Source organism: Neomonachus schauinslandi, chromosome 1 (assembly GCF_002201575.2).
Source record: "Neomonachus schauinslandi chromosome 1, ASM220157v2, whole genome shotgun sequence".
In the NCBI taxonomy this organism is placed as follows: Eukaryota; Metazoa; Chordata; class Mammalia; order Carnivora; family Phocidae; genus Neomonachus; species Neomonachus schauinslandi.
In genome coordinates this window covers 54,238,264-54,264,295 of record NC_058403.1, presented here as the reverse complement: position 1 = coordinate 54,264,295, position 26,032 = coordinate 54,238,264, and the positions used below count along the sequence as shown (strand labels likewise).

Below are 26,032 nucleotides of genomic sequence, written 5' to 3'. Positions count from 1 at the left end.
GTACCCCTTCGGATCACTACATTTGTATCTTTGGGGTAAATATCCAGTAGTGCAGTTGCTGGGTCATAGGGTAGCTCTATTTTAAACTTTTTGAGGAACCTCCATACTGTTTTCCAGAGTGGCTGCATCAACTTGCATTCCCACCAACAGTATAGGAGGGTTCCCCTTTCTCTGCATCCTCGCCAGCATCTGTCGTTTCCTGACTTGTTAATTTTAGCCATTCTGACTGGTGTGAGGTGATATCTCATTGCGGTTTTGATTTGGATTACCCTGATGCCGAGCGATGTTGAGCACTTTTTCATGTGTCTGTTGGCCCTTTGGATGTCTTCTTCAGAAAAATGTCTGTTCCTGTCTTCTGCCCATTTCTTGATTGGATTAGTTGTTCTTTGGGTGTTGAGTTTGATAAGTTCTTTATAGATTTTGGATACTAGCCCTTTATCTGATATGTCATTTGCAAATATCTTCTCCCATTCTGTCGGTCGTCTTTCGGTTTTGTTGACCCAATTTATTCTTACACCAAGTGCCCTTTTGTCTGGTTCCAAATCTACACTTGTTATTAACAATATTTTCTTTTTTTCATTTTTACCACTCTAAGGAGCAAAACATTTATATTGTCTTAGTTTTCATTTCTCTCAATATTTTCATTGACCTTTTGTTTTTTCAACTCCTTCAGAAGAAAGTCTTCAATAAATTGTTTTATGTAGAAAGTGAACATCAAATATTTGAATGCAACTTCATTGATGGAAAAAAACAGGGAGGTAGAAGGTGAAATGGGTGAGGGAGAGTGAAGGCCTAAAATGTGGCAGAACACGGTGGTTTAGAGAGAAGGCAGAAATAGTATGGGGGTGAAGGCTGCAGCTGAGCATCGGGGGCAGAAGTGTCGAGTAAAGGTGAAGTTTGGGAGATGGGTTTGGAAAGAGTTCTAACCCCTGAGGAACTGGAGGCCCAGAGGCCCTTCCCCTGCCCTCAGCAGCAAGGAAGGAGGAATAGATAGCTGGATAGATTCTCTCCCTCATCCCCCAGGGCATGCATTGCTCTGGCTTTTAAAGGCAAGAGTCCACCAGTAGGAAAAATTAGAAGTGTCCAGCTGAGGTAGACTCCTGATTATGGATGCGGATTGACCAAAAATTCTTCCCTTATGAGGATGGGCAGATTCATTACACTGAATTTCCACAAGTACATATATTTCTTTGTTAACTTTTTAGAATTGTTATGAACAATTGTAAAGTTTAAATTGTGAAAGTATACAGATCATCTGAGATGTTCTGGATTATCTGGGAACAGTTTGCCTCAGTGATGCAGACTACGAAGGAAGCACATGTTGTGCTGGTGTTTGCTGTTTAAAATTAAGCACTGATGCGTAGTTGGCACCTTCTATGACACTTTTACTTTCTAGGGCTGTGAACACAGAGTCTATAAAATGCTTAAATAGTTTATAGCATTTTTAAAGGATCACTTCATTGTTCAAAGTTTCTCCTTAATTTCACTTTATTTAAAAAATTATTTAAAATGAGTGATTTTAATACCAGATTAATTACGTGATTAATATGTGATTTAAAAAAAATGGTAATTCCAGTAATTAGAGACCAATAATTTTTTACTTCCAAACCTAGGTTTTGCTGTTTTCTAAGTGTAATAGAGACTGATTTGGAATATACCTTGGTTATGACTTAAATGAATAATGTTCATTTTAAAAGAAAAGGGAAAAAACTGAGAATTACTTTACCTTAGATTTTGTGGGTGTTCCTTTCTTGTGGTTAACCATAATTTCATCGGAAAATGAACATTAAAATTAGTCATAAAGAGACTAGTTATTATAACTTGAGCTGTTCATTAAACCATCGAAGTAGATGAATATAGGATGACATTTATTTTTTAACATTTAAGCCTTTTCATGTAGGTAACTGGACAAACTTCTACAAATCCTTCAGAGCCTTAAGAAAAGGAATTTATCTTGCTACTTATTTCTTTTTCTTTTTTTTTTTTTTAAGATTTTATTTGAGAGAGAAAGAGAGCACGTGCAAGAGCAGGGGGAGGGGCAAAGAGAGAGGGAGAAGCAGGCTTCCCACTGAGCAGTGAGCTTGATGCAGGGCTTGATCCCACGACCCTGAGATCATGACCTGAGCCCAGATCAAGAGTCAGATGCTTAACCAACTGAACCACCCAGGTGCCCCAGGGGCATATAGATTTAGACTCTCCCTCTGCCTGAGCAAATGCCTCTTTTTAGATGTCTGAAGTCATTTTGGCTTCCAGGGATGACCTGCAGGTCTCTCTCCATCTCTGGCTGAACCTTTCTAAACATGGAAGGTATCAGAGAATGGTGAGCTCCAGGGTCTATAGGGGTAAAAGGCAAAAGTTACAGAATGAGGTATACAGATAAGGTATACATATAATTGTTTTTAATGTATTTATTTGTTTATTCCTTTTCCTTGATTGTTCTAGAGTACCATTGCTCTCACTAAAGTAACAGGCTTTGAAAACAAGCTTCTTGGGCAATAAAATAGAAAGTGTGTTTTGGTAGTTTAAAATGATAATGTGTGTTTCTGAACATTTTAGTTAAAGATAGCTGTTTGGGACTGGGAGAACTGGTTTATCCAGTGTCTATGACCTGAGTAAGAGGGTTATATATATTAACTAGAAGCTCTGATAATGGATCTGTTACGTAGAAATTTTTCTTTTTAAGAAAATTATCCTATTTTATATGTATAAATGAACATTTGTATGGGCAGAAATTTTGTTCTCTCTCTCCTGAAGTTCCCTTACTAAAGCAAAACTGCCAAGTGTTAAAAGGCAAGGAATTTCTTCCTAGGTATAAAATTTGCTGGTTTATCAGTTGGATGCAACTTATTCTATGAATCTTTCTTAATAATTATATATATCTGAGTATATATTCTTCCTGAAGAATATTCTCTAAGTATTATGTACTTAAAAATGATAATCTGACTTGATTATGTTCTTTCTTTTTTCTTTTCAGAAAGTATCTATATGTCACATCTTCTTTTAAAGGAGCATTTAAAAATGAAGTTAAGAAGGCAGAAGAAGCAGTCAAGATTGGTATGTGCACTTATTCTGAGATATGTACTGTTCTAGCATTGTAGGAATGACCACAGTTAATCAAATTTCTGCCTCTCAGGAACTTCATAACACATTTTTCTATCTCTAGCTTTGTTTAATTATGGTGTTATTTATTCTTATAGCATATATTGCTATATCTTATTATTTACTGTCTATTATTCCAAGTACACACTTGGAACGAGATTGATGTATATCGATATAAGAAATTCTGGTTGGCATGATGCTGAGTTAGATCATTTTAGAGACTAGCATTGCATGTACTTTAAGAAGGAATGTTCTACACATTCACTACTCCCTCCCCGCCACACACAATGAGGACAAAGCCATGCTTTCCCAGTGGTCCAGGAGCAAGGAATAACTTTAATCTATATTTCATGGATTTTAGAGAGTTTTCAGTCAGCCAAACATTCAGTCATAACTCTTTAATTTGTATGTATAAAGTTATGCCCTGTCAACTGTAATGTCTAAGAGGAAGCCCAGTGTGGCTGCCTCCACCTGGCAGGTGTGAGAGCTATGGAAGGAATATAGGATTTTCTGAGGTTATTGTCTATAAGCCATTCTCACTGGTCACAGCCATAAGGTGTGTGTGTGTGTGTGTACATATATATAACACTCATTTAAAATTGCTTGAAAGAATTTCCTGGTGTTATAATTATCTTGCTTCTGCTTCCAGCCGAACTCGTGTTGAAAGAGGCACAAGTCACAGTAAACCGGCCTGACAGGACTTCTTTGTCTTCTGCCAAGGTATGACACATAGTCTTCTTAAATGGTAAAGTGTCCTTTGCTTTTTCCTGCGCACAGTTGTCTCTTATCATTTACTTCCTAAGCTTATAAACACAGACAAGCTCGGAAGCTTAAGCTGATTTTCATCTAGGTAAACAGAACAGAGGCGTGCAGAGAAAGGAGAGAAGCGTCAGCAGTGAGAGAAGGCTGAGTCTGAGAGCAAAGATAAGCAACGTGGGGTGAATTTGGAACAGTGGGGACAAGTACCGCAGCTCATTTCTTTAAAATGAAAAGTAATAAGAGAAAAGGAGAAAATAATGAAAAACTAGCAGAAAAAACTAGCCTATCAAGTTTCCTTGAAAATATCTTTTCAAATTATTGCTCCCTACAGACCTGAATAAATGGGGAAAGCAAGGAGAAGACTAATAAGCCATCCTTTTTTCTGGTGCTAGGAATTATGTGCTATAATTATGAATATTAATAACAGTACTTCCAGCTTACAAAGCTCTTTTCTTATGAGTTGCTCCACACAGTTCATAAACATTTTCTGTAATCCTTGCAATACGCCCATGAGTAAGATAGGTTATAAAGAACTATTATTATTAATTACAATGTATGGCAACTAAGGAAAAGAATATTGCTGCAGGACATGAATTATAAGTTTGGCAGCTTTTACCGAAAATGTGGTAAATTATGAAGCAACCTTTTATTTGCTTGTATATAAAGGAATACCAAGGTGTAGGGAGAAAAAAATGCCTCACTTCACTTTTCCTTCATTCTTTTCTGCAGACTCAGTATATGAATCCTTTCTGTGGTTTGCCCTTGAACTTTCAAGGACAAGGACTGTGTCTGATACAGAGCTCTCTCATATCTAAAGATCATGAATAGGGAATGAAATCAAAGGGTGGCACCTGGTAATGCCCCAAAGTTACCTATGGCTTTCCCAAAATTCTCTAACTTTTTTTCTTTTCAATTATTATTTTAAGGTAAACATAGACCTATCTTACTGTTACTGATTTTTAAAGAAAGGCTTAAGTTTTTTAAATTTTGTCTCGAAGAAATCAATTTCCTTGGCTTTATGTATTTGGGAGACAAGAGAAACAGACTCTAATGGGTCAGGACCCTGCTTTCTTCTTGCCTTAGCCTTAACCTCTCACTGCCTCTTTGCTCTGTGTTCTGAGTGCATTGACAGGAGGGGTGGGAAAGTCTTTGACCACCTTGCTTTGTTGCTCAGCAAAGAGAGCAAAGCAGAATGACCTTGGCTTCCAACCTCTTACATTCCTCGAGGCAGTTGAGTGGTTGCATGTGAAGTGAAATACCAATCATTTTACCATTTGCTTTTACTTTAAAGTCAGTGAAAATAATGTTCAGTGAGTGGTATACTCACCAAATGAGATGTCCAATTTTCACATCAGGTGGATGGAGCACATTAAAAATCTGTTGTTATTTGTGAAATAATAACAATGCATTATTTCTTTTCTCCTGGTTAGAGAGAGCATACAAGAGATAGGGCAGTGAATGAGCCAGTAGATCAAATTAAAAGACAAGATAAGAAAGAGAGGTGGGCATTGGTATTGAGGTACTCTGAAAGGGAGAAATTCTAGGGTTGGGCTGTCCTATAAAGGGACAGCTTGGGGAGTATTCGGGGTATCTGGAACTTGATATAAAGGAGACATTTTCTTATGGTGACTGACAAAAGTTTTTAATAGCAACTTTGTTTTTCCTGAAGAAGCTTTAGTGATTGATCACATGATTTAGCATTTTTTATTGTTCTCACAGACAAAACTCAGGCTTTGCTAAGCTTTTGTGTAATTTGTGTGAAAGCCAGTGTGATCTTATAGGGAGCAATGGCTCTTTTCTAAAAGGCAGAGAGAGAACATTGGAATATGTGCAAAAAGAGAACCGTGGGCTAGGATTTGGTGTGTCTCTTAGCTACTGCAGCTGAATCATTTAACAAGTATTTATTGTCTACCATGGTACAATTGCATTAGGCAATGTGACCTATCACTATTACCCTTCTGAAACATTTGGATAATAGGATAATAAATATCAGCTCAGCTTTCATTAATTTAATAGAATTATGTTCTCTCCTAACCAAATGTACTTCTCCAGGACGTATTACAGAAAGCTTTGGAAGATGTAGAAGCAAAGCATAAGATTCTTAAAGAGAAACAGAGGTAAGATGTAAGATTTTCTGTTCACCAGAATCCTCTGCACTTTGATAAAACAAATGCTGATTTCTGAGGAGACAGATTTGGTGGTTAATGTGATAACTTCTCTTTCTCAGCCTATGACATCTTATTATATTAAGCATAATATGGTCAAAATCCCCCAACCACATAATCAATGAGAGTATTTATAAAATATATATTTGCATGCATACATGTGTTTACATAATGTTAAAACTTCTGAATACAGAGTGAAAAATTAGCTCATTGTCCAGCTGAGGAAGTAACTCTGCCCAGAGGATCAGCTGACTACTTTCTCTGTGTCCTTTGGCAGATACAAGCCTTTGGAGGGTTGGTCCTGATTTCTTTTCACTTTTAGTACTGCTTAAAATTTAAAATTGAAAATGTTTCAAATAAATATATCATTATAGTTAAAATAAAAATAGCAAGCCTAACTTACAAAACCATTATTTACATTTGTAAAGTTGACTTGGTCTCCAGCTCAGGTGTTAAACAAGTTAAACAGAATATTCAGTGTTGTCTAAGTAAGATCAGACTCTGAAAACTGGGATAACTTTGAGAAACAGATTTTTAAGGAAGTATTACTAGTTTACAGAATTATCTTTTGTGAACTATGGAGTGCTATATAACCATAACCTTCCTCAGAGCTGAAATTTGAAATGTTAACTATGCATTTATAAAAATAAATACTAAATAAATCTCATAGAAATCTTCATTAAAAAGCAAAGTCCTCTTTATTTTTTAAAAGTTTTTATTTAAATTCCAGTTAGTTAACGTACAATGTTATATTAGTTCCAGGTGTGCAATATAGTGATTCAGGACTTCCATACATCACCCTGTGCTCATCACAGCAGGTGCACTCCTTAATCCCCATCACCTATTTCCCACATTCCCCCACCCCCTCCCCTCTGGTAACCATCAGTTTGTTCTCTATCGTTAAAAGTCTGTTTCTTGGTTTGTCTCTCTCTCTCTTTTTTTTCCCCTTTGCTCATTTGTTTCTTAAATTCCACTTATGAGTGAAATCATACGGTATTTGTCTTTCTCTGCCTGACTTATGTCACTTAGCATTATACCCTCTAGATCCATCCATGTTGTTGCAAATGGCAAGATTTCATTGTTTTTGTGGCTGAGTAGTATTCCATTGTGTGTGTATACATACATACACACACACACACACACACGTGTGTATGTATATATATAAATACACCCCATCTTCTTTATCCATTCATCAATTGATGGATGCTTGGGCTGTTTCCATAGCAAAGGCCTCTTTAAAGATTTCCAGAAAGAAAAATCTGGTTGAATTGTTTGTAGTTACATTGATATGCATGAAAGGTGATTGATCTACATTTTATTAATAACAATGCCAGTTAGTTGGTATGAACTTGTTTTTAGAACAAAATACTTTTTAATTTATGATTGTTTTTTTAAAAGATTTATTGATTTTGAGAGAGAGATATACACACACACACACACACACACACAGAAAGCATGAGGGAGAGAGAAAATCTCAAGCAGTTTCCCCACTGAGCACAGAGCCCAACACTGGGCTTGATCTCACAACCATGAGATCATGACCTGAACTGAAACCAAGAGTTGGACGCTTAAACCAACTGTGCCACCCGGGTGCTCCCAAAATGCTTTTTTTTAAAAAAATTAAAGACAATCAGTATGCCACTTACTATTGCAGAGTGATTATGTAACACCCTGTTTTGGGGTCCCTTACATAGTCAGTATTCTTTTTTATTGAAGAGTAAGGATTTAATATTTAGTGTACATTTTTGGGAAAAAGTGTGATTTGTGTATATTTGACCCAACATGTATGTGCTTAAAAAATATATACTATGTTGGGGCGCCTGGGTGGCTCAGTTGGTTAAGCGACTGCCTTTGGCTCAGGTCATGATCCCGGAGTCCCGGGATCGAGTCCCGCATCGGGCTCCCTGTTCAGCGGGGAGTCTGCGTCTCCCTCTGGTCCTCACCCCTCTCATTCTCTCTCTCTCTGTCATTCTCTCTCTCTCAGAAATAAACAAAATTAAAAAAAATATATATACAATGTTAATCCAAGTCAATAACTTCCTTTAAAGTCTAATGTACTCTGTATATCCTGTCTACATAGAAGAACAACTAGGACTTTTTCTTTGTCCATTAACGATAGATGTATTTAACCAGTCCAGTAAGCATGTTATGTCAGTCATAATGGCACGTTATCATAAATTTGAAAAGAAAAGGCTGTTTTTGTGGAATGAGGAGAGCTACAAGATGGGTAGAGGGGAAGAATTATATTACCATTCTTGATAGGGAGAGGAAAATAACATTGCTCGTGAGGCACCTACTGTGTTCCAGGTTTATACTTAACATTCTCTCTTTTAGTCCTCATAGCATCCCAAATGGCTATGTACGCGTTATTCCCATTTTTCAGACGAGACAGACAGTTGAAGTGACTCATACATAGTTATTACATGGTTATTGCAGAGATGAGCTTATATTTGAAGCCAGCTCCATCTTTCCGATTTTTTTTTTAAAGATTTTATTTATTTATTTGAGAGAAAGAGAATGAGAGACAGAGAGCACGAGAGGGAAGAGGGTCAGAGGGAGAAGCAGACCCCGCGCTGAGCAGGGAGCCCGATGTGGGACTCGATCCCGGGACTCCAGGATCATGACCTGAGCCGAAGGCAGTTGCTTAACCAACTGAGCCACCCAGGCGCCCTGTCTTTCCAATTCTTATATCCAGGCACTTTTCATGGCTCCAAGCAGCCTCCTGTTACTACAGTTGTTTCTATCATATTCTTCTGTGTCTCAATTTCTGTTTTTACACTTTTAATAAAGAAGTCACATAAAACATAAGATAACAGGGCAGAGTCCGAAAAACAGGAGCTCATGTCTGTTACCCTTGTAAACTTGCCTTATTAACTCTGATTTACCTTTGATTTTGGAGGAGGAGAGAAAACTACAGAATATCTTTTGGCACATTTTAATCTATATAGGATATTGAGAGGCTTGAGGACATGCTGAAAGTTAGAAATCACATCCAGTGTTAAAAATACCTAAATTTTAAAAGTCAAATCATCATGTTTCAAAAATGCTGCAGTGTACATACATATTAGACCACGTAACATTTCCCCTGGGTAGTTTATATATAGTAACAAAATACCTGGGTATTTTATATATAGTTTCCTTGATGTTTACCTTCCCATTTTAATTATTGGCAGTTTGTTAATTGTATATTCTTATTTAATAAATTTTTTTTAACTTTTCTAAATATAATGCCAGAGAATTAAAAAAAGCCAGGACACTGTGCTTGTTCTTTGGGGTGAACATAGAAAATCGAAGCCAAGCTGGGATGTTCATTTACAGTAATAACCGCCTGATCAGAATGCATGAGAAAGTGGGCCCACAGTTGAAACTGAAGTCCTTGTAAGTATATTTTTGTTTTCAGAGGCATAGGCAGCATGAGGGAGGCTGCAGTAAGATTCTGTCTGTGGAGTTAAATGAGTGATTAATCATAATGGGAGCAGGTGTCCTGTCCTCTGGTCACCCTTCCCATCAATATGCAGGCATTAATCTGCCTAATTTATAATATTGGCAGAGATGCATGCCTGTCCTAAGGCAAAAGCATACTTTGGGAAATATTTTCAATACATTTCCTGAGCAACTTGATGTTTTACCGTTTCTAGCACCATCTACTCGGGTTAGGTTCTTAATATTTTACCAATTTAAAAATAATACAAGCATAATAAAGAAATTTTAGGGGAAAAAAATCCATAGTCTTATAAAGCAACCCTGTTAACATTTTGTGCAACCCTTAACACATGTGAGTTCTTGCCAGTTACCTTCATGAACGTGTATTATTAACACTCTCCAGCCTAGTTGGCTTCCAGAGTAACACATTCTGGTGCTTTCCTGATGGTCTGAAACTCCACGGGCTGCTTTCATCAATTATGTAGAGAGTCAGACAAGGTAATTGTGACCAGTAAAATGGCTTGGGGGTCAAACACAATAATTGTGACTAGTAGGATGGCTCAAGGGAACATTTTTCATCTTATTTCTCACTGTCGAGGTATTAGAAGTTCATTCATTTGTTCATTCAGCAAGCTCTCGTGTTGCAGTATCAGGCGCCAGGCACTGCACTAGGCTCTGCAGACAGGATGGTGAACACCTGGTACCCTCTGCTAAGAAACGTACAGTCCAGTGAAAGGGACAGTATATAAAATACGTATTTTTTTATATTCTGTGGAAACAGCGAGAATAATCTTTAAAAAAAAAAATTACTCTCTTGCTTAAAACCCCACTGCATGTCGAATAGAGCTGGTTACCATGGTCTTCCAGTGATCTGGAAGATCACTCTGCCTGGCCCCATGACAGCCCCCATCCTACTCACCTTCTCAAACCTTCTCCTTACCCTGGCAGCTTCCTTTTTCTCACATATCCTAAGCTCGCTCCTGCCTTAGTGCCTGGCGCCTGCCCTCCCTCTGCCTTGAACCTTCTGTCCTCAGATCTCTGTACTGCTGGTCCTGGCGTGTTACTTAGGCACCAACTCTAAAGTTTCCTCCATAGGAAGGTCTTCCTGGACTGTCTGATTCAAGTTGGCCCCTACCATCAGGCCCTCCACCTTACCACTCTTCACGTTACAGCACCTGCTTTATTTTCCTCCTACCCCTTATCACCATCTGAAAGGATCTGGTAACCCTTACTGCCTGTTACCCTTCAATATAAGAGACACTTTATAAGCAGGGACCTTCTTGTTCAATACTGCATTCCTAGTTCCTGGAATAGGGCCAGGTGCTATGGATGGATGGATGGATGGATGGATGGATGTATGGATGGATGGATGGATGGATGGATGGATGGTGGGATGAATATATAGGCAAGCATCAGGTGCAGAAAGAGCATTGGGAGGGGTAGTCAGCCAAACTGGGGGAAGTTGAGTCAGGCTTCCTGGAAGAAATGATGCCCAAACGTAGACTTACAGAATGAATAGTGAAGGGAGGGCAGCTTGGAAGGGGAAAGTAATGGAAAACATCATAGGCAGCAGCTCCACATTGGGAAGGCTTGGTTTGTGTGCCTTGCCAAGGGAAGTTGGGAGAGCTAGATAACTGGATACTCTTTCCCAAAACAGGGAAAATAACCAGAATATTTTGTCACTAAGCAGAAATATCCAAGTTACATACATTGTAAGCTGCTAAAAATCTGAAAAAAAAAATTTATCCATCAGACTCACTGGCAGATACCAGTTACTTTACAGAATAATCCAGCCCTATGTTCCTTTAGTGGAATTCACTAAGCACCCCACAGACCTCTGCAATGATGAGGAAAAATCCAACCTGACAGATGAAATGAGGATGGAGAAAGTGACTCTTTGGCCAGATCATTAAGAGGGTCATGTCAGTTTATTTCAGCAAAACATTGTTAGTGGTTTCTAATGCTAAAAGGCCTCCTCTTCCCACCCACCCTGATTTCCATGTAAGGTTTAGGTTTGGAAAAGGAGTCATATTAATTTAGTACCAGTGTGCATTAAGAGATTTTTTTTTATTATGAGACCAAATATACCTAAAATTACCATAGTTTTATGTAACAAAATACAGTTTTAACTCGTTAAACTTTGACGTGGTCTAGACCAAGTGAATCAGCTTATTTGTTTAAAAAAAACAACAAACAAAAAAACTGATTTCAAAAGACCAAGGTATATTTGCTTTTTCTTTTTCCTTAGCTGAATTTCGCAGAATTTACTTACGTATTTATGTATTTTCCCAGACTCGGTGCAGGCGTGGTTGGAATTGTTAATATACCCTTGGAGATCATGGAGCCATCCCATAATAAGCAGGAATTTCTCAATGTCCAAGAGTATAATCATCTACTAAGAGTCATGGGGCAGTACTTGGTCCAGTACTGTAAGGACACTGGGATCAGTGAGTATTCAGTGGTCACAGTAAGAGATACTTAATCGAGAGTCAATTTATGTGATTTCTTTAAGCTGGAATGATTGCACTGATTTAAGCAACTGGTAACCCAAAGCCCTGAAAGAGAGCTCTTTTTATTTATTAAAATAATAATAATAATATGGATGCCTGGGTGGCTCAGTTGGTTAAGAGTCTGCCTTTGGCTCAGGTCATGATCCCAGGGTCCTGGGATCGAGTCCCGTGTTGGGCTCTCTGCTCAGTGGGAGTCTGTTTGTCCTTCTCCCTCTACCTGTTTAGTGCTCTCTCTCTCTCAAATAAATAAGATCTTTTAAAAATAATAATAAATAAGAGAAATGAGAAAGGAGCCAGTCTCAGAATCTTTCCCAGAATATTATGTGAAAAACGAAGCAGCAGATTAAAAACTGTAAGAGAGGGCAGTCAGTAGAAAGAGAGCTGATCATGGAGGAAGGAAGCAGAAGTTTGCTTGAGGAAGGCCTAGGGGGCCACTCCGAGACTCTACTGTGTGGGAAGGAGCACATAGTTCCATACAGACTTGAGAAGCTCCCCTAGCATTGTTATGTCATGCCGTAGCATAATCATTGTTGACCGTGGATAATCGTAGATGTGTGTTAAACCTTGTTTTGTAAGGTTAACAAGTTTAGAATACGTTAATGAAGATTTCGATGAAAAATCACTGAAACAAATATATTCAGAAACTTTAAAAAAAAATCTTATTTATTTACTTATGAGAGCATGCAAGCGTGTGAGCAGGGGGGAGGAGCAGAGGCAGAGGGAGAGGGAGAAGCAGGCTCCCCGCCGAGCAGGGAGCCCGATCGGGGCTCGATCCCAGGACCCTGGGGTCATGACCTGAGCCGAAGGCAGATGCTCAACTGACTGACCCACCTAGGTGCCCCCCTTTTAAATTTTATTTATTTATTTATTGATGAGAAAGAGAGAATGCGTGAGCAGTGGGGAGGAGCAGGCTCCCAGGTGAGCAGGGTGCCCATATATTCAGAAACTTAAGATAAACTTTAGTTATCTGGAAAATTTGGCTTATTCAGATCACTTCATTCTCCAGAGATACCTGAACAATGAGATGGTGTGCTGTGCATTAATGAAACAAACTTCCTTTAAGTTATGCAGACATAAGGCTTCATTTATGGAAAGAAATAGATAGGCTACTGTGTTTGGTCAATGATTTTCATGAAGCATGTATAATTCATGCATATCAAAAATTATGTCTCTACCCTTGAGACAACTTAAAATTTTACTGCTCTACTTGAAGTTGTGATTTTAGAATATTTTCTTTTCGTTTGTACTCAACTTAGCTCAGTGCTGAAATTTTCTTACAGCCGTGAAACAGGAAAGAGTACAGGAACTCAGGGGAGAAAAAAAAAGAGTGGGAATGAAGGTGCAGGCACAGATTTCCTGCCGGAGCTGGGTTTTCATGTCATGGTCTAAAATGTACTCAAAGTGAGCAGCATCAGCATCACCTGAGAGCTCGTTAGACATACAGCATCTCAGACCTGCTGGCCTACACTCTGCATGTCAGCAAGATCGCCAGTGATCTGTAGGCATGTTTGAGTTTGAGAAGCACTGCTCTGAAGAGTATACCCATGTCATACTTGCTTAGCATAGACATACTTTTTCCACATGTATTTTTTTTCTCATAGACATGTCTGAAGTTATACTGAAAGTAGGAACAAGTACCTTATTTGGCAGGTTATGCTTAAAGCTGTAGAAAACAGAGGGCTAAGCAGAGTGAGAGATAAATCAAGGATCTACTCTCTGGTCTTGAAATGCTAGCATGACATAGTACAAAAGAAAAAACATTAAGCATTTGAAAGTTGTGTCACTTCTCCATTCTCCTCATGTTTTCTCTGTGACCTTCCTTGTCATGCTCATCCTTTCAATAAGGAGTAATCTCAGAAAGAGGCATGAAACTTAAAGGTGATAGGAATAATCTCTGTCCAGCCCACACTTCCTCAGGACAGTCATATTGAGTCCTGTTCTGGGGAGACTCTCTTGAAGCTCTTTTTCCTGGTGTGGGGGTGCCCTCCTAACAACTGTACTCTCCACTCTTGGGTGTCACTTGCCTGCTTTCCCCCTCTTTGTAACTCCCCATCCCTATCTCAGCCTAATTTTTTCAGAAACTTCTCAGTGGATGTACTAAGATTCAAAATAAGTTTGGTTTGGCCTTTTGGCCGGAACCGCCATCTTCCAGTAATTTGACAAAATGACCAACACAAAGGGAAAGAGGAGAGGTACCCACTATATGTTCTCTAGGCCTTGTAGAAAACATGGTGTTGTTCCTTTGGCCACATACATGGGGATCTACAAGAAAGGTGATACTGGGGACATCAAGGGAATGGGCACTGTTCAAAAAGGAATGCCCCACAAATGTCACCATGGCAACACTGGAAGAGTCTACAGTGTTACTCAGCATGCTGTTGGCATGGTTGTAAACAAACAAGTTAAGGGCAAGAGAATTAATGTACGCATTGAGCATATGAAACACTCAAGGAGCCGAGATAGCTTCCTGAAGCGGGTGAAGGAAAATGATCAGAAAAAGAAGGAAGCCAAAGAGAAAGGTACTTGGGGTCAACGGAAGTGCCAGCCTGCCCCGCCCAGAGAAGCACACTTGGTGAGAACTGATGAAAAGGAACCCAAACTGCTGGAACCCAATCCCTAGGAATTCATGGCGTGATAAATGTAAAGAAAATAAAAGACCTCAAGACTGTAAAATTGTTTCTCTGAATTGAGTAGAAGTGTGGTGTCCTTTCCCCCCTAAAGATATTTAAAGCAAAAAAAAAAAAAAGAAGTTAGGTTTGTATTTTAATTATTATTATTAATACCATGTTGTTTTCCTAGTTTCATAATTGCCTATGAATTGATTCCAGGCTGGGGGTACTTTTACAAAAGGTGTTCCTCAAGGAGGAAGTCAGGGGGTGGAGACAGGAGAGCGAGCATGTGTATCTGTTCACATATATGACAGCCTCATCCCAAAACTTCCTTAACGAATGGAATCAAGTAATCAAGGTCAGAATTGGTAGTCTCAGGAACTGTGCTGAGACCTTCAATGACTTTGTGTATTAATTCCCGCAGGAATAACCAACCAAAGTTATCTAATGCTTGCCTAGTACTCTAAAAGCCAGTATTATAGGGCACACAGTTTTAATGAAAAGTATTTGGGTAGTTTATTGCCTTATAAATAAAAGATGCAGTCTTTGTATTTGCTATAAATCTGATCTGTTTCTATGGAAAATTGAGGCCTTGTAAAAATCAAATCCACAGAAAGGCAAATGGAGAGGTAATGACTTTGTGTCATTTATCAAATCTGCATTTATGTTTGGCACAGTTGATGCTAAGAACCTCAGAAGTATTTCTCTTTAGTCTGACCTCACCTCATTGTCTGCTACTATGTTTCCTGAAGCTTTGTGCATTCTTAAAGTGAAATGGAAATACTGATCATCAGCTTTCTGGAGTAGGGAGAGAAGGAGAAGGAAAAGATAGAAAAAAAACATCAAATGAAATTTGGGTTTGAACAGAAGGAATTACATAGAAATTTGTTACTAAACTTTTCTAAAATGGATCAGAATATAGCTGATGTGCTAAATGAAATCTGGGACATAGTAAGCATAACTTCTCCTAGCAGAACTCAAACGATAGGGCTTCAGGGGGGCAAGGAGGCTAAAAATCATATAAGCCGGTCACCCCCCTGACGCTTTAATCCCCCCTACCTCGCCCACTCCTGCCTGAGGCAAGTGGACCACCATTTTAAGCCTGAATGAGGGTTTCCTGTAAAAGAAAAATTGCCACTTCTTGAGTCAGCCTGTGAAGCTCTGCACAGCTGTATTAGAAAAATACATTTTCGTATCAAAGTCGTGTCTATTTCTCGCGTGTTGTTTCATTCATTCACCTGTGGTAGGCACAGAGTGTTATAGGACTAACGGATCAGACGTGGTCCACCCTCTCTGGGAGTCTGCGGTCTAGCAAGGCTAACACCATTTGACAATTAGAAATAGCATTGGTGCCCAACAGAGAAGCAGCCAGTGCTCAGGAGCCAGAGAGGCCTCCTGGAGGAAGTGATGTTTCCTGCAGGATGAGGAGGAGTTAGCCAGGTCAACAAAATTTTTCCCCCTTGGGGCCATGAAGGATAGGCCTAAAGCCTTTCCAAATGACAGCCCCCCAGGTATTTGAAGACAGCCTTTCTGTCTCTCTTCATCCTTATTTTATCCTAACATTTCCAAGTTCTGTTGCTATTCTTCATTTGATGGGTGTTAAATATATTCACCATTTTAATGTTATACTTTATAAAGTGTGCTGGTCACGTAGAAATAAAAATTTCAGATGAAACCCAGGCTTGAATAAAATGGAATCATCATCTCTTTCTTCTTAAGTTGTTGTAATTCTACTGATGTAGCCTGCTATATTAACTCTCAGTAAGCACATTATTGACTTTCAGTGTCCTTGTTGCCAATTAAAATTCTTAATAAAAAAAATTTTTTTTTTTTTAAAGATTTTATTTATTTATTTGAGAGAGAATGAGAGAGAGCACATGAGAGGCGGGAGGGTCAGAGGGAGAAGCAGACTCCCTGCCGAGCAGGGAGCCCGATGCGGGACTCGATCCAGGGACTCCAGGATCATGACCTGAGCCGAAGGCAGTCGCTTAACCAACTGAGCCACCCAGGCGCCCTCTTAATAAAAAATTTAATGTGTATTCTTGTTAAGCCATACATTTCTTATATTTTTTTCCATTGTTTTTGGACCCTAGACTAGAATCATACATTCATTCCTATTAAATGCTATCACCTTATTAGGCCCATCCTTTCAGGAATCTCTTGTTGACTTCTAACTAATATGCTGTTTTTTCAGATAAGTTGGACCAGTATTTTCTCTATGATTTCATTTAAATCCTATTGCATAGAATAGAAAAATCAAGCACTTGGCCCTCCACTGACGACCTCCGGTGAGGTTGAAATGGGATACTGGATAAATAAATTAATCAGTTACAAATCTTCCTAGTTAGGCTGTCATCTTGTTCACATCAATTTCTCAGTTTGTGTGTAATTTTGAAAATGAGAGATAATATTTGTTAGATGAATAGTTTTTAAAAAATAGATAATGCTTTATGTCTTAGGTTGGGCTGCTATAACAAAATACTGTAAACTGGTGGCTAATGAACAGCATAAATATCTTTCTCACAGTTCTGGAGGCTGGAAGTCCAAGATCAGAGTCCCAGTATGGTCGGATTCTGGTGAGAGCTGTCTTCTAGTTTGCAGACTAATGACTTCTTATAACCTCACCTGGTAGAACAAGAGTGAGCTAGCTCTCTGGCCCCTTGGAAGGGCACTAATTCCATCATGAGGGCTCCACTCACATGACCTAATTACCTCCTAAGGACCCCACTTCCAAATACCATCACACTGGGGATTAAATTTCAACATATGAATTTAGTGGGGATGCAGACATTCAGTCCATAACACTTTTTTTAAAAAATATTTTATTTATTTATTTGACAGAGAGATAGAGAGTACAGGAAGGCAGAGAGGCAGGCAGAGGGAGAGGGAGAAGCAGGCTCTCCGCTGAGCAGGAAGCCGATGTGGGGCTCAATCCCAGGACCCTGGGATCATGACCTGAGCTGAAGGCAGACGCTCAACCAACTGAGCCACCCAGGCACCCCCAGTCCATAACACTTTAATAGCTACAGTGAGCTACTCACGACAAGTGTTGTTTCTCTTATGATGTGCTTCAGTCTATACGATCTCAGAAAGACACTACAAGAAAAATGAAATGCAACATTTTCTGCTGGGGATACATATTGAGTGAGGAGGTCTATATAAATATTAAAAGGTGAGACTATGAGACAAGTTTATTTGGAGATGTAGGTCAAGAAATAATTCATATCTCTTTTTTTATTCAGTCTTTGAAGTTACAGATTTTATGTATTCTATTTCATTTAAAAATATTTTTTCAATATTATATGTTATTTTTTAAAAAGATTTTATTTATATGAGAGAGAGAGAGAAAGCACGAGCAGAGGGAGAAGCAGGCTCCCCGCTGAGCATGGAGCCGACCCAGGGCTCGGTTCCAGGACCCCGGGATCATGACCTGAGCCGAAGTCAGACACTTAAATGAATGAGCCACCCAGGTGCCCCTTGTATGTTATGTTTTATTTTGAAATTTTGGTATTATGGGCAGAATTGTTTTGTCAGAATTTGTATGTTTTAGTCTTAACCCCTAGTACCTCAGAATGTGACTGTATTTGGAGACAGGGCCTTTGAAAAGGTGATTAAGTTAAAATGAGGCCGTTAGAGTGAGCCCTAATCTGGTCCGACTGGTGTCCTTACAAGAAGAGGAAATTTGGACAGAGAGAGTCTAGGGATGGGCGTGTGCAGAGAAAAGATGATGTGAGGAAATAAGTTTCCATTGTTTATGCCCCCCAGCCTGGTTTTTGTTGTTGTTATGTCCTCCCTAGCAAACTAATATATATGGGAAATTGTGAAATTAGACAGAATTAAAGAAAATATTAAAATGAAACCTGTAAATCCATCATCCAACCTCAACAGTTCTCAACTCCTGGGAAAACTGGTTTCATCTATATTCCCCCTACTCCTCAACAACTAGATAGATTATGAAGAAAATTCTAGACATTATATAATTGTATCAAATATATTTATCATGTATTTTTAAAAGAAATAACTCTGTTTAAAAACATAATCACAGGGATGCCTGGATGGCTCAGTTGTTAAGCATCTGCCTTCGGCTCAGGTCATGATCCCAGGGTCCTGGGATCGAGCCCTGCTCCTTGCTCACCGGCAAGCCTGCTTCTCCCTCTCCCTCTGCTTGTGTTCCTGCTCTCGCTGTGTCTCTCTCTGTCAAATAAAATCTTAAAAAAAAAAATCACAGTACAAATATAATGCTTTAAAAATTATCAATACTTCCTTAATACCATAAAATATCCAGTCTGTTGTTACATTTCTAATTATCTCCTGTCATAATATAATTCAAGGTCCTTCTTACCCATCTTACCCATCCCCATATTTCTCTTTTTCCCTTGTTTTTCCTTGCAATTTATTTGTAGGAAAAACTGGGCTGGCTGTTTCATAGTTTTCACAGGCTCTAAATTTTGTGCGCTGCCTTACTGGGTGTGGTTTAACAGATTCCTTCATTCTGTTGATTTTTCTGCAAATTGGTAAAATTGATTAGCAGCTTGACCAAATTCAGACCTGGTGTTTTTTTGTTTGTTTTTTGTCAAGATGCTTCATAGGTAGTATTGTGTTCTACCATCAGGTTGTCCGATTCTCTCTCTCTTAATGATATTAGCAGTTAATGATCAATGCTCAGATTCCTTAGGAGTCCTAAAATTTTCTATTCTGATTCTATCATATTTTTATAATTTATTAGCTTTAATACTTCTAAAAGAAAAAATTTTTCATCTTCCATTTGGTCACCTATGTTAGTTTGTATTTTACTGTTTGACAGAAACAACATAGAGCTCTATACTGATAAAAAACTTGTATTGAATGAAAGCTTGATTAGAGGTAAAATGAAAACAATAAAAATGATATAGACATTTACCTGACTTATATGGCATAAATATGTACTCTGTTTAAAATCATTACTTCATGCCAGTTCTCAGCAAATAGCAGGATGGTTCAGGAGTTCATTGAATTGATTTCTGTTTTAAAAAAAATCACATTCTTAGATTTTATCCATTTACACTGCTTTCACCTGGTAATTGAAATTATCACCATTGACAGTACTTAGGCTTCCTTTTCTTTCTGACTGCACTTGTATTATCATGATAATGACATTTTTTACATCTACAGTGAATTTTCATGCAAAAATATCTCAGAGGATCTTACCTATATTGCAAATAAAATACTAAAAAGCCTAGTAGCCTTCTTTTGTCTGGAATTACAGTCTTATTCTTACAGTCTGATTTCCCCTGCTGTACCAGAAGCAAGACCTCAAAACTCTATCGGTGCACTTATGTGTGCCTTAGTAAAGAAGAGTAGGTTGCACCTTAATGACTGAATTTGAAACAATGCAGTCAGAATTAAACATAAGTTGTATTAACAGAGGAAGTAGGTTGCATCGGCCAGGGTCAGAGTGCATGGAGGAAATCGAGTTCTCCCTCCTGAAGCTAAATGGTCAGATCATGGAGATTGATCATGTCCAGCCCATAGTGCATCCACAGCTTACTCCGTTCTGTCCAGAGCTCTCTGGGATTATTCAAGCATGGTGGATAATCTGCTAAGCCTGTGGCAAGTACTGGAGAGGGTCATCCAAGCGTCAAGTCAATTTTTGTCACCTGTGGAGACTGGGACTTGAAAGTCACACTCCTGGGCCAGTGCCAGTATTTGGGTTTGCCAGTGGCAGATTACTTCAAGCAGTGGATTAATCTGAAAAAGGCTTGCAACTTCACCATGGGCTGCTGGCCCAAGAATGGACTTCTAGACATGAATGAGGGCCTCAGCCTGCAGGACACAGGCATTGATGACTGTAAGAACATCACCAACATCATGAAGACACTTGCCTATCAAGGCTTCATTGTCAAGCAGACATCACCATTCTGATCGGCTGAGGACAGGATGGGGCCAGCCAGGGTAGCTGCTTGGCCCAGCCCAGAACCCTCCTTGCCCTCACAAGAGGGGAAATGGGAGAGCGGCACAGACCTACATCCAGAGTGTCCCCCCAGCCTGCTCTGTGGGCTTGTGCCCTGGGTAAGGGCTTGGCCCCTCGGACTTCGTGCCCCCAACCCTGCCCCTCAACCTCAGTCCAGTATTAGCCCCTCCCACTGTAGGGGGACCCAGGCACTGACTGCCTCCTCCCTGGTACACAGGCTCTGCTGGAGCCACCGAGCCCCTTGAGCCCCCTCCCATCCGTAGTGCATGGTGTGTGGTGCCCTTGGGACTCCAGGACAGATCAAGATGCCCCCGGGACTCCAGGACAGATCAGTCCCCATCTTGTGTCTTCCCTCATCCTCACTGTGAATGTCCCACTGAATGAAGTGGGGGAAATGAGAAAAAAATATAACTTTAAATCTTTAGATTTCTGAGGACATTAAGTCCGCAGGCTTTGTGTATGTCTGAGTGAAATAAGTCCTGGTAGAAAGATAAACTTTGCTAACCCAGATATTTGGGAGAATGAGCTGGCCAGCTAGTCAATTGCCCACAATGACACAGAACTCTAGGACTATGCTTTAGATTATTATGTCTAATTTTAAGTTCCCCATTATAGAGGGAATTAGAAAAGTTGAGTGTATGCAAAGAAAAGCAGTGAAAATGAGTAAATAAAAATATAACCTAAAAAAAGAAAGCAAAAGTTCTTTCTTCCTGAGGGAAGACACAGAAGAAACCTAACTCTCGTCAGTTTTGTTTTTGAAGGTTTGTTGTCATGGGGCCCCTAACGCTCTTCCTTCTAGTGTCCAGCGCACACACCGGCCTTTTTCTGAGCTGGGAGCCAGGCAGCCCTCGGGGACCTTAGAGTATGGTTTGGAATCTTCAAATCTACCAGTAATTGTCTAAAATCCTTATACATACGTATGCTACATTTTTTCCAATATGTATAGATGTAGTTGGTTAGTAAAATCTAGAATCACACAGAAGTGTTCTTGAATTCAGTTTATTTTTTTGTCATGTATTTTCTCAGGTAGAGGGAGGGGGGTTAGTGGTTCGGAACTTATTTTGCGGCTTAAGGAGCCTCTCGTGGGAAACCACTGAGACGGAACGAGAGAAAATGATGCTATGTTGCCAGGTGAGGTAATGAAGTTGACACTTCCAGGGAGCTGGACCAATTCCTCAGATTCCTGGAGCTTGCTGTGATCACAGTAGAGTGAAGTGAAAATATTCTGGCCGTGGCTTTCACCTACTTCTGCTACTGACCATCCCGGTGAAGTGTGACTTGCCCAACCCACTCCACTCCACCCAGGAGCCGAGGGAAGGAATGGGGCTGTGAGCAGCTTCACCCGCACTGAAGTCCTTGGGGAAGTGGTTATGTAGCAGCTCTCGTCAGGTGCCCATTAGCTTCACAGTATTCCTCAAGAGTGTACAGGTCTCACTACAAACTGATTGGGGTTGGCATGTTGGTTGAAACCAGTTTGCCATCTCTGAGTGACTCCATCACAAACATAAATGATCGGTGATAACACATGGATCAGCTTAGGGAAGGTCTGATGTCTGGCTTGGCTAAGAATGAGGGGTAATGATGAACAGGACAATTTCAACAGAGCAGGAGGCATGACTTACAATCCCCTGAGAATGGATATGTAATTTCCATCTCAGGAGATCTTGAAAAATAGACTATAATCATCTATTTAGTTGCAGAACTACCTGAAGTCAGGGACCTGATTTAAGCACCTTCATCTTATGATTTTCCTGGTACTTTGATTTCGTAACTGTTTTAGCCTTTCTTATTTTGATTGAAACCATCAAAGCTTTGCTTTGGTAACTGACTACTGAATTTTATTACTTCTTCTCTTGGCTAATTGATTCCCTGGATGTCTTTGTACATTCTATGAATAGATATGAAACTGACATCTAGGAGGGCATTGCATTTCTTCTCTTTTTAAGAGGCAGAGTCTTTGTGAACTGCTCTTTTATTTCCTGGTGTTTGGCAAATGTTTAGTTAAGTTATTGCAGCAGTTCCCATTATTTTTTCCGAGTTTTAAAAGGCTCCTGAAAATTAATCAGATTAATTTAAACATTTGGAATCTTCTGAATAAAGTACTCTCTCTATAGCTAGCAGTAAATTAAATTTTCAGTTCTCAGATACTCGTTCTAGAAATTAGGACTTTAATTCTGTGTGCATTAAGCCCTGATTATTCTAACAGGCTTGTTGATTATTCAAGCAAAAATCTCAAGATACGTATTCTTTTATAATTTTGAATATTACCATGTGCTTGCAACCATTTCCTGTTCACAAAATAAGCTGAAATTTTAGATCAGAATACCTTGAGGATATTAATATAATTTTGGAATTAGTAAAGTTTGGGTTATCTTCATAGTACTCTTTATAGGTGGGTGGGAATATTTAAGATATATCTTTTTAAAAATCAAGTACTTTTCGGGGCACCTGGGTGGCTCAGTCCTTAAGCGTCTGCCTTCGGCTCAGGTCATGATCCCAGGGTCCCGGGATCAAGCCCCACATTGGGCTCCCTGCTCAGAGGGAAGCCTGCTTCACCCTCTCACTCCCCTGCTTGTGTTTCCTCTCTCTCTGTCAAATAAATAAATAAAATCTTTAAAAAAAAACCAAGTACTGAAACAAATAATACATTATATGTTAAAAAAGAAAAAGAAGAAGATAGCAGGAAGGGAAAAATGAAGGGGGGGGAATCGGAGGGGGAGACAAACCATGAGAGACTATGGACTCTGAGAAACAAACTGAGGGTTCTAGAGGGGAGAGGGGTGGGGGGATGGGTTAGCCTGGTGATGGGTATTAAAGAGGGCACGTACTGAATGGAGCACTGGGTGTTATACGCAAACAATGAATCATGGAACACTCCATCAAAAACTAATGATGTAAAGTATGGTGATTAACATAATGAAATAAAAAAATAATAAAAAAATTAAAACAAGTACTTTACAGGGCGCCTGGGTGGCTCAGTTGGTTGAGCGACTGCCTTCGGCTCAGGTCATGATCCTGGAGTCCCGGGATCGAGTCCCGCATCCAGCTCCCTGCTCAGCGGGGAGTCTGCTTCTCCCTCTCACCCTCCCCCCTCTCATGCTCTCTTTCTCTATCTCATTCTCTCTCAAATAAATAAATAAAATCTTAAAAAAAAAAAAAACAAGTACTTTACAAATTTTGAAATTTTACCTCTTTTAATTGATTTCTAGATGAAAGGGCAATTTAAAAACCCTCATCAAGACATTAACAAAACATTAACAAAAACATCTGTTATTAAAGCCACATATATAACCAAATGTCCATAATTACACGCCACACCATTAGCCAAAGCCAACTTAATATAATGAATGATTATTATTAATTTTACTGTTTCTTGCCAGACTGGGATAGATAATTTTTTTCCAGCTTTATTAGGATATAATTGACAGAAAATAATGGTATATACTTAAAATGTACACATGATGACTTGATATACATATACATTGTGAAATACTTAACCACAATCAAGTTAATCAACACATCCTTCACCTCACAGTTATCTTTTTGCATATGTGTGGAGGTAGAATGCGTAAGATCCACTCTCTCAGCAAATTTCAAGTATACAATACAGTACTACCAATCATAGTTGCCGTGCCATACATTAGATCCTCAGAACTTACTCACTTTCTTATTGAAAGCCTGTTTCCTTTGACCAGCATCTCCCCGTATCCCCTACCCTACAGCCGCTGACAACCACCATTCTTCTTGCTGTTTCTATGAGCTCAACTTTATTTTTTTAGATTTCTACGTATGAATGATACCATACATACCCACTTGTTTTTCTCTGGCTTATTTCTCTTAGTATAATGGCCTTCGGGTTCATTCATGTTGCAGATGGCAGGATGTCCAACTTTTTATGGCTGGATACTATTCCATTATCTAATCATATTTCACCATTCATCCATCAATGGACGTAGAGGTTCCATATTTCTGTATCTTGGCTATTCTGAATAATGCTGTAGTGAACATGAGAATGCAGCTATCTCTTTAAGATACTAGTTATCATTTCCTTCAGATGTATATCCAGAAGTGGGATTTCTGGGTCATACAGTAGTTCTATTTTTAGTATTTTGAGAAACCTTGATACTGTTTTTCCATAATGGTTGTACCAATTTACATTCCCACCAACAGTGCGTGATGGTTCCCTTTTCTCCATATCCTCATCAACACTTGTTATCTCTTCTCTTTTTGATAATAGCCATCCTACCAGGTGGGAAGTGATATTGTGCTTTTGACTTACATTTCCCTGATGATTAGCACCTTTTCATGTACCTTTGGCCGACTGTCTATTCAGGCCCTTTGCTCATTTTATTATCAGACTGTAAGTTTTGTTTGTTTTTGTTTTGCTATTGACTTGTGTGAGTTCCTTGCATATTTTAGATATTAAGCCTTTATCAGATACATGGTTTGCAAATATTTCCTCCTCCTGTATGTTGCCTTTTCATTTTGTTGATTGTTTTCTTTGCTGTGCAGAAGCTTTTCAGTTTGATGTAGTCCCACTTGTTTTTTGTTTGATTTTTTTTTTGGTCATTGTTTGTTTGCTTTTGTTACCTGTGCTTTTGGTGTAATATCCAAAACAGACCAGTGTCAAGAAGCTTTATCCTTGTTTTCTTCTATGAGTTTTATGGTGTCAGGACTTACAGTTAAGACTTTAATCCATTTTGAGTTAATTTTATAAGTGGGGTAAGATAGGGCCCAGTTTCATATTTTTGCATGTGGATATCCAATTTTTCCAGCACCATATATTGAAGAGACTGTCCTTTCCCCATTGTGTGTTCTTGGTACCCTTGTCAAAGATTAGTTGACCATATATGAGTGGGTTCATTTCTGGGCTTTCTATTCTATTCCATGGGTCTATGTGTCTGGTTTTTTTTTTGCCATTATCATACTGCTTAATTGCTATAGCCTTGTAATATGTTTTGAAATCAGGAAGTGTGATGCCTCCAGCTTTTTTCTTCTTTTTCAAGATAGTTTTAGCTTTTCAGGGTCTTCTGTGGTTCCATACAAATTTGGAGATTGTTTTTTGTACTTCTTTTGCATTGAATCTGTAGATTGCTTGAGTAGTATGGACATTTAAAAAATATTAATTCATCCAACCCAAGAATGTAGGATATCCTTCCATTTATTTGGTATCTTTTCAATTTCTTTCATCAGTGTCTTATTGTTTTCAGTCTATAGGACTTTTATCTCTGTGGTTAAATTTAATCCTAAGTATTTTATTATTTTTTATGTTATTGTAAATGAGATTGCTTTCCTAATTTCTCTTTCATACAGTTCATTGTTAGTGGCAGAAATGCAACTGATTTTAGTATGTTGATTTGTATCCTTTGTCTTTACTGAATTTGTTGATTAGTTTTAGCAGTTTTCTTGGTGGAGTCTTTAGGGTTTCCATATATACTATCATGTCATCTGCAAACCAGAAATTTTTTTTACTTCCTTCCTTCCTGATTTGGATGCTATTTATTTTTCTTCATATCT

At 38.9% G+C, this 26,032-nt stretch overlaps 1 protein-coding gene and 1 pseudogene across 1 annotated transcript in view; both read left to right on the top strand.

Moving 5' to 3' along the window:
- MORC1 (MORC family CW-type zinc finger 1) overlaps positions 1-26,032 on the top strand; it is a 170,298-nt gene that overhangs the window by 59,135 nt on the left and 85,131 nt on the right. The window contains exons 10-14 of the mRNA XM_021692684.1: positions 2,975-3,054; positions 3,749-3,819; positions 5,911-5,975; positions 9,258-9,401; positions 11,739-11,893. Of these exons, the coding sequence (XP_021548359.1) occupies positions 2,975-3,054; positions 3,749-3,819; positions 5,911-5,975; positions 9,258-9,401; positions 11,739-11,893 (515 nt within the window). The remainder of the gene's footprint in view (positions 1-2,974; positions 3,055-3,748; positions 3,820-5,910; positions 5,976-9,257; positions 9,402-11,738; positions 11,894-26,032) is intronic.
- LOC110582514 lies at positions 20,019-20,466 on the top strand (annotated as a pseudogene).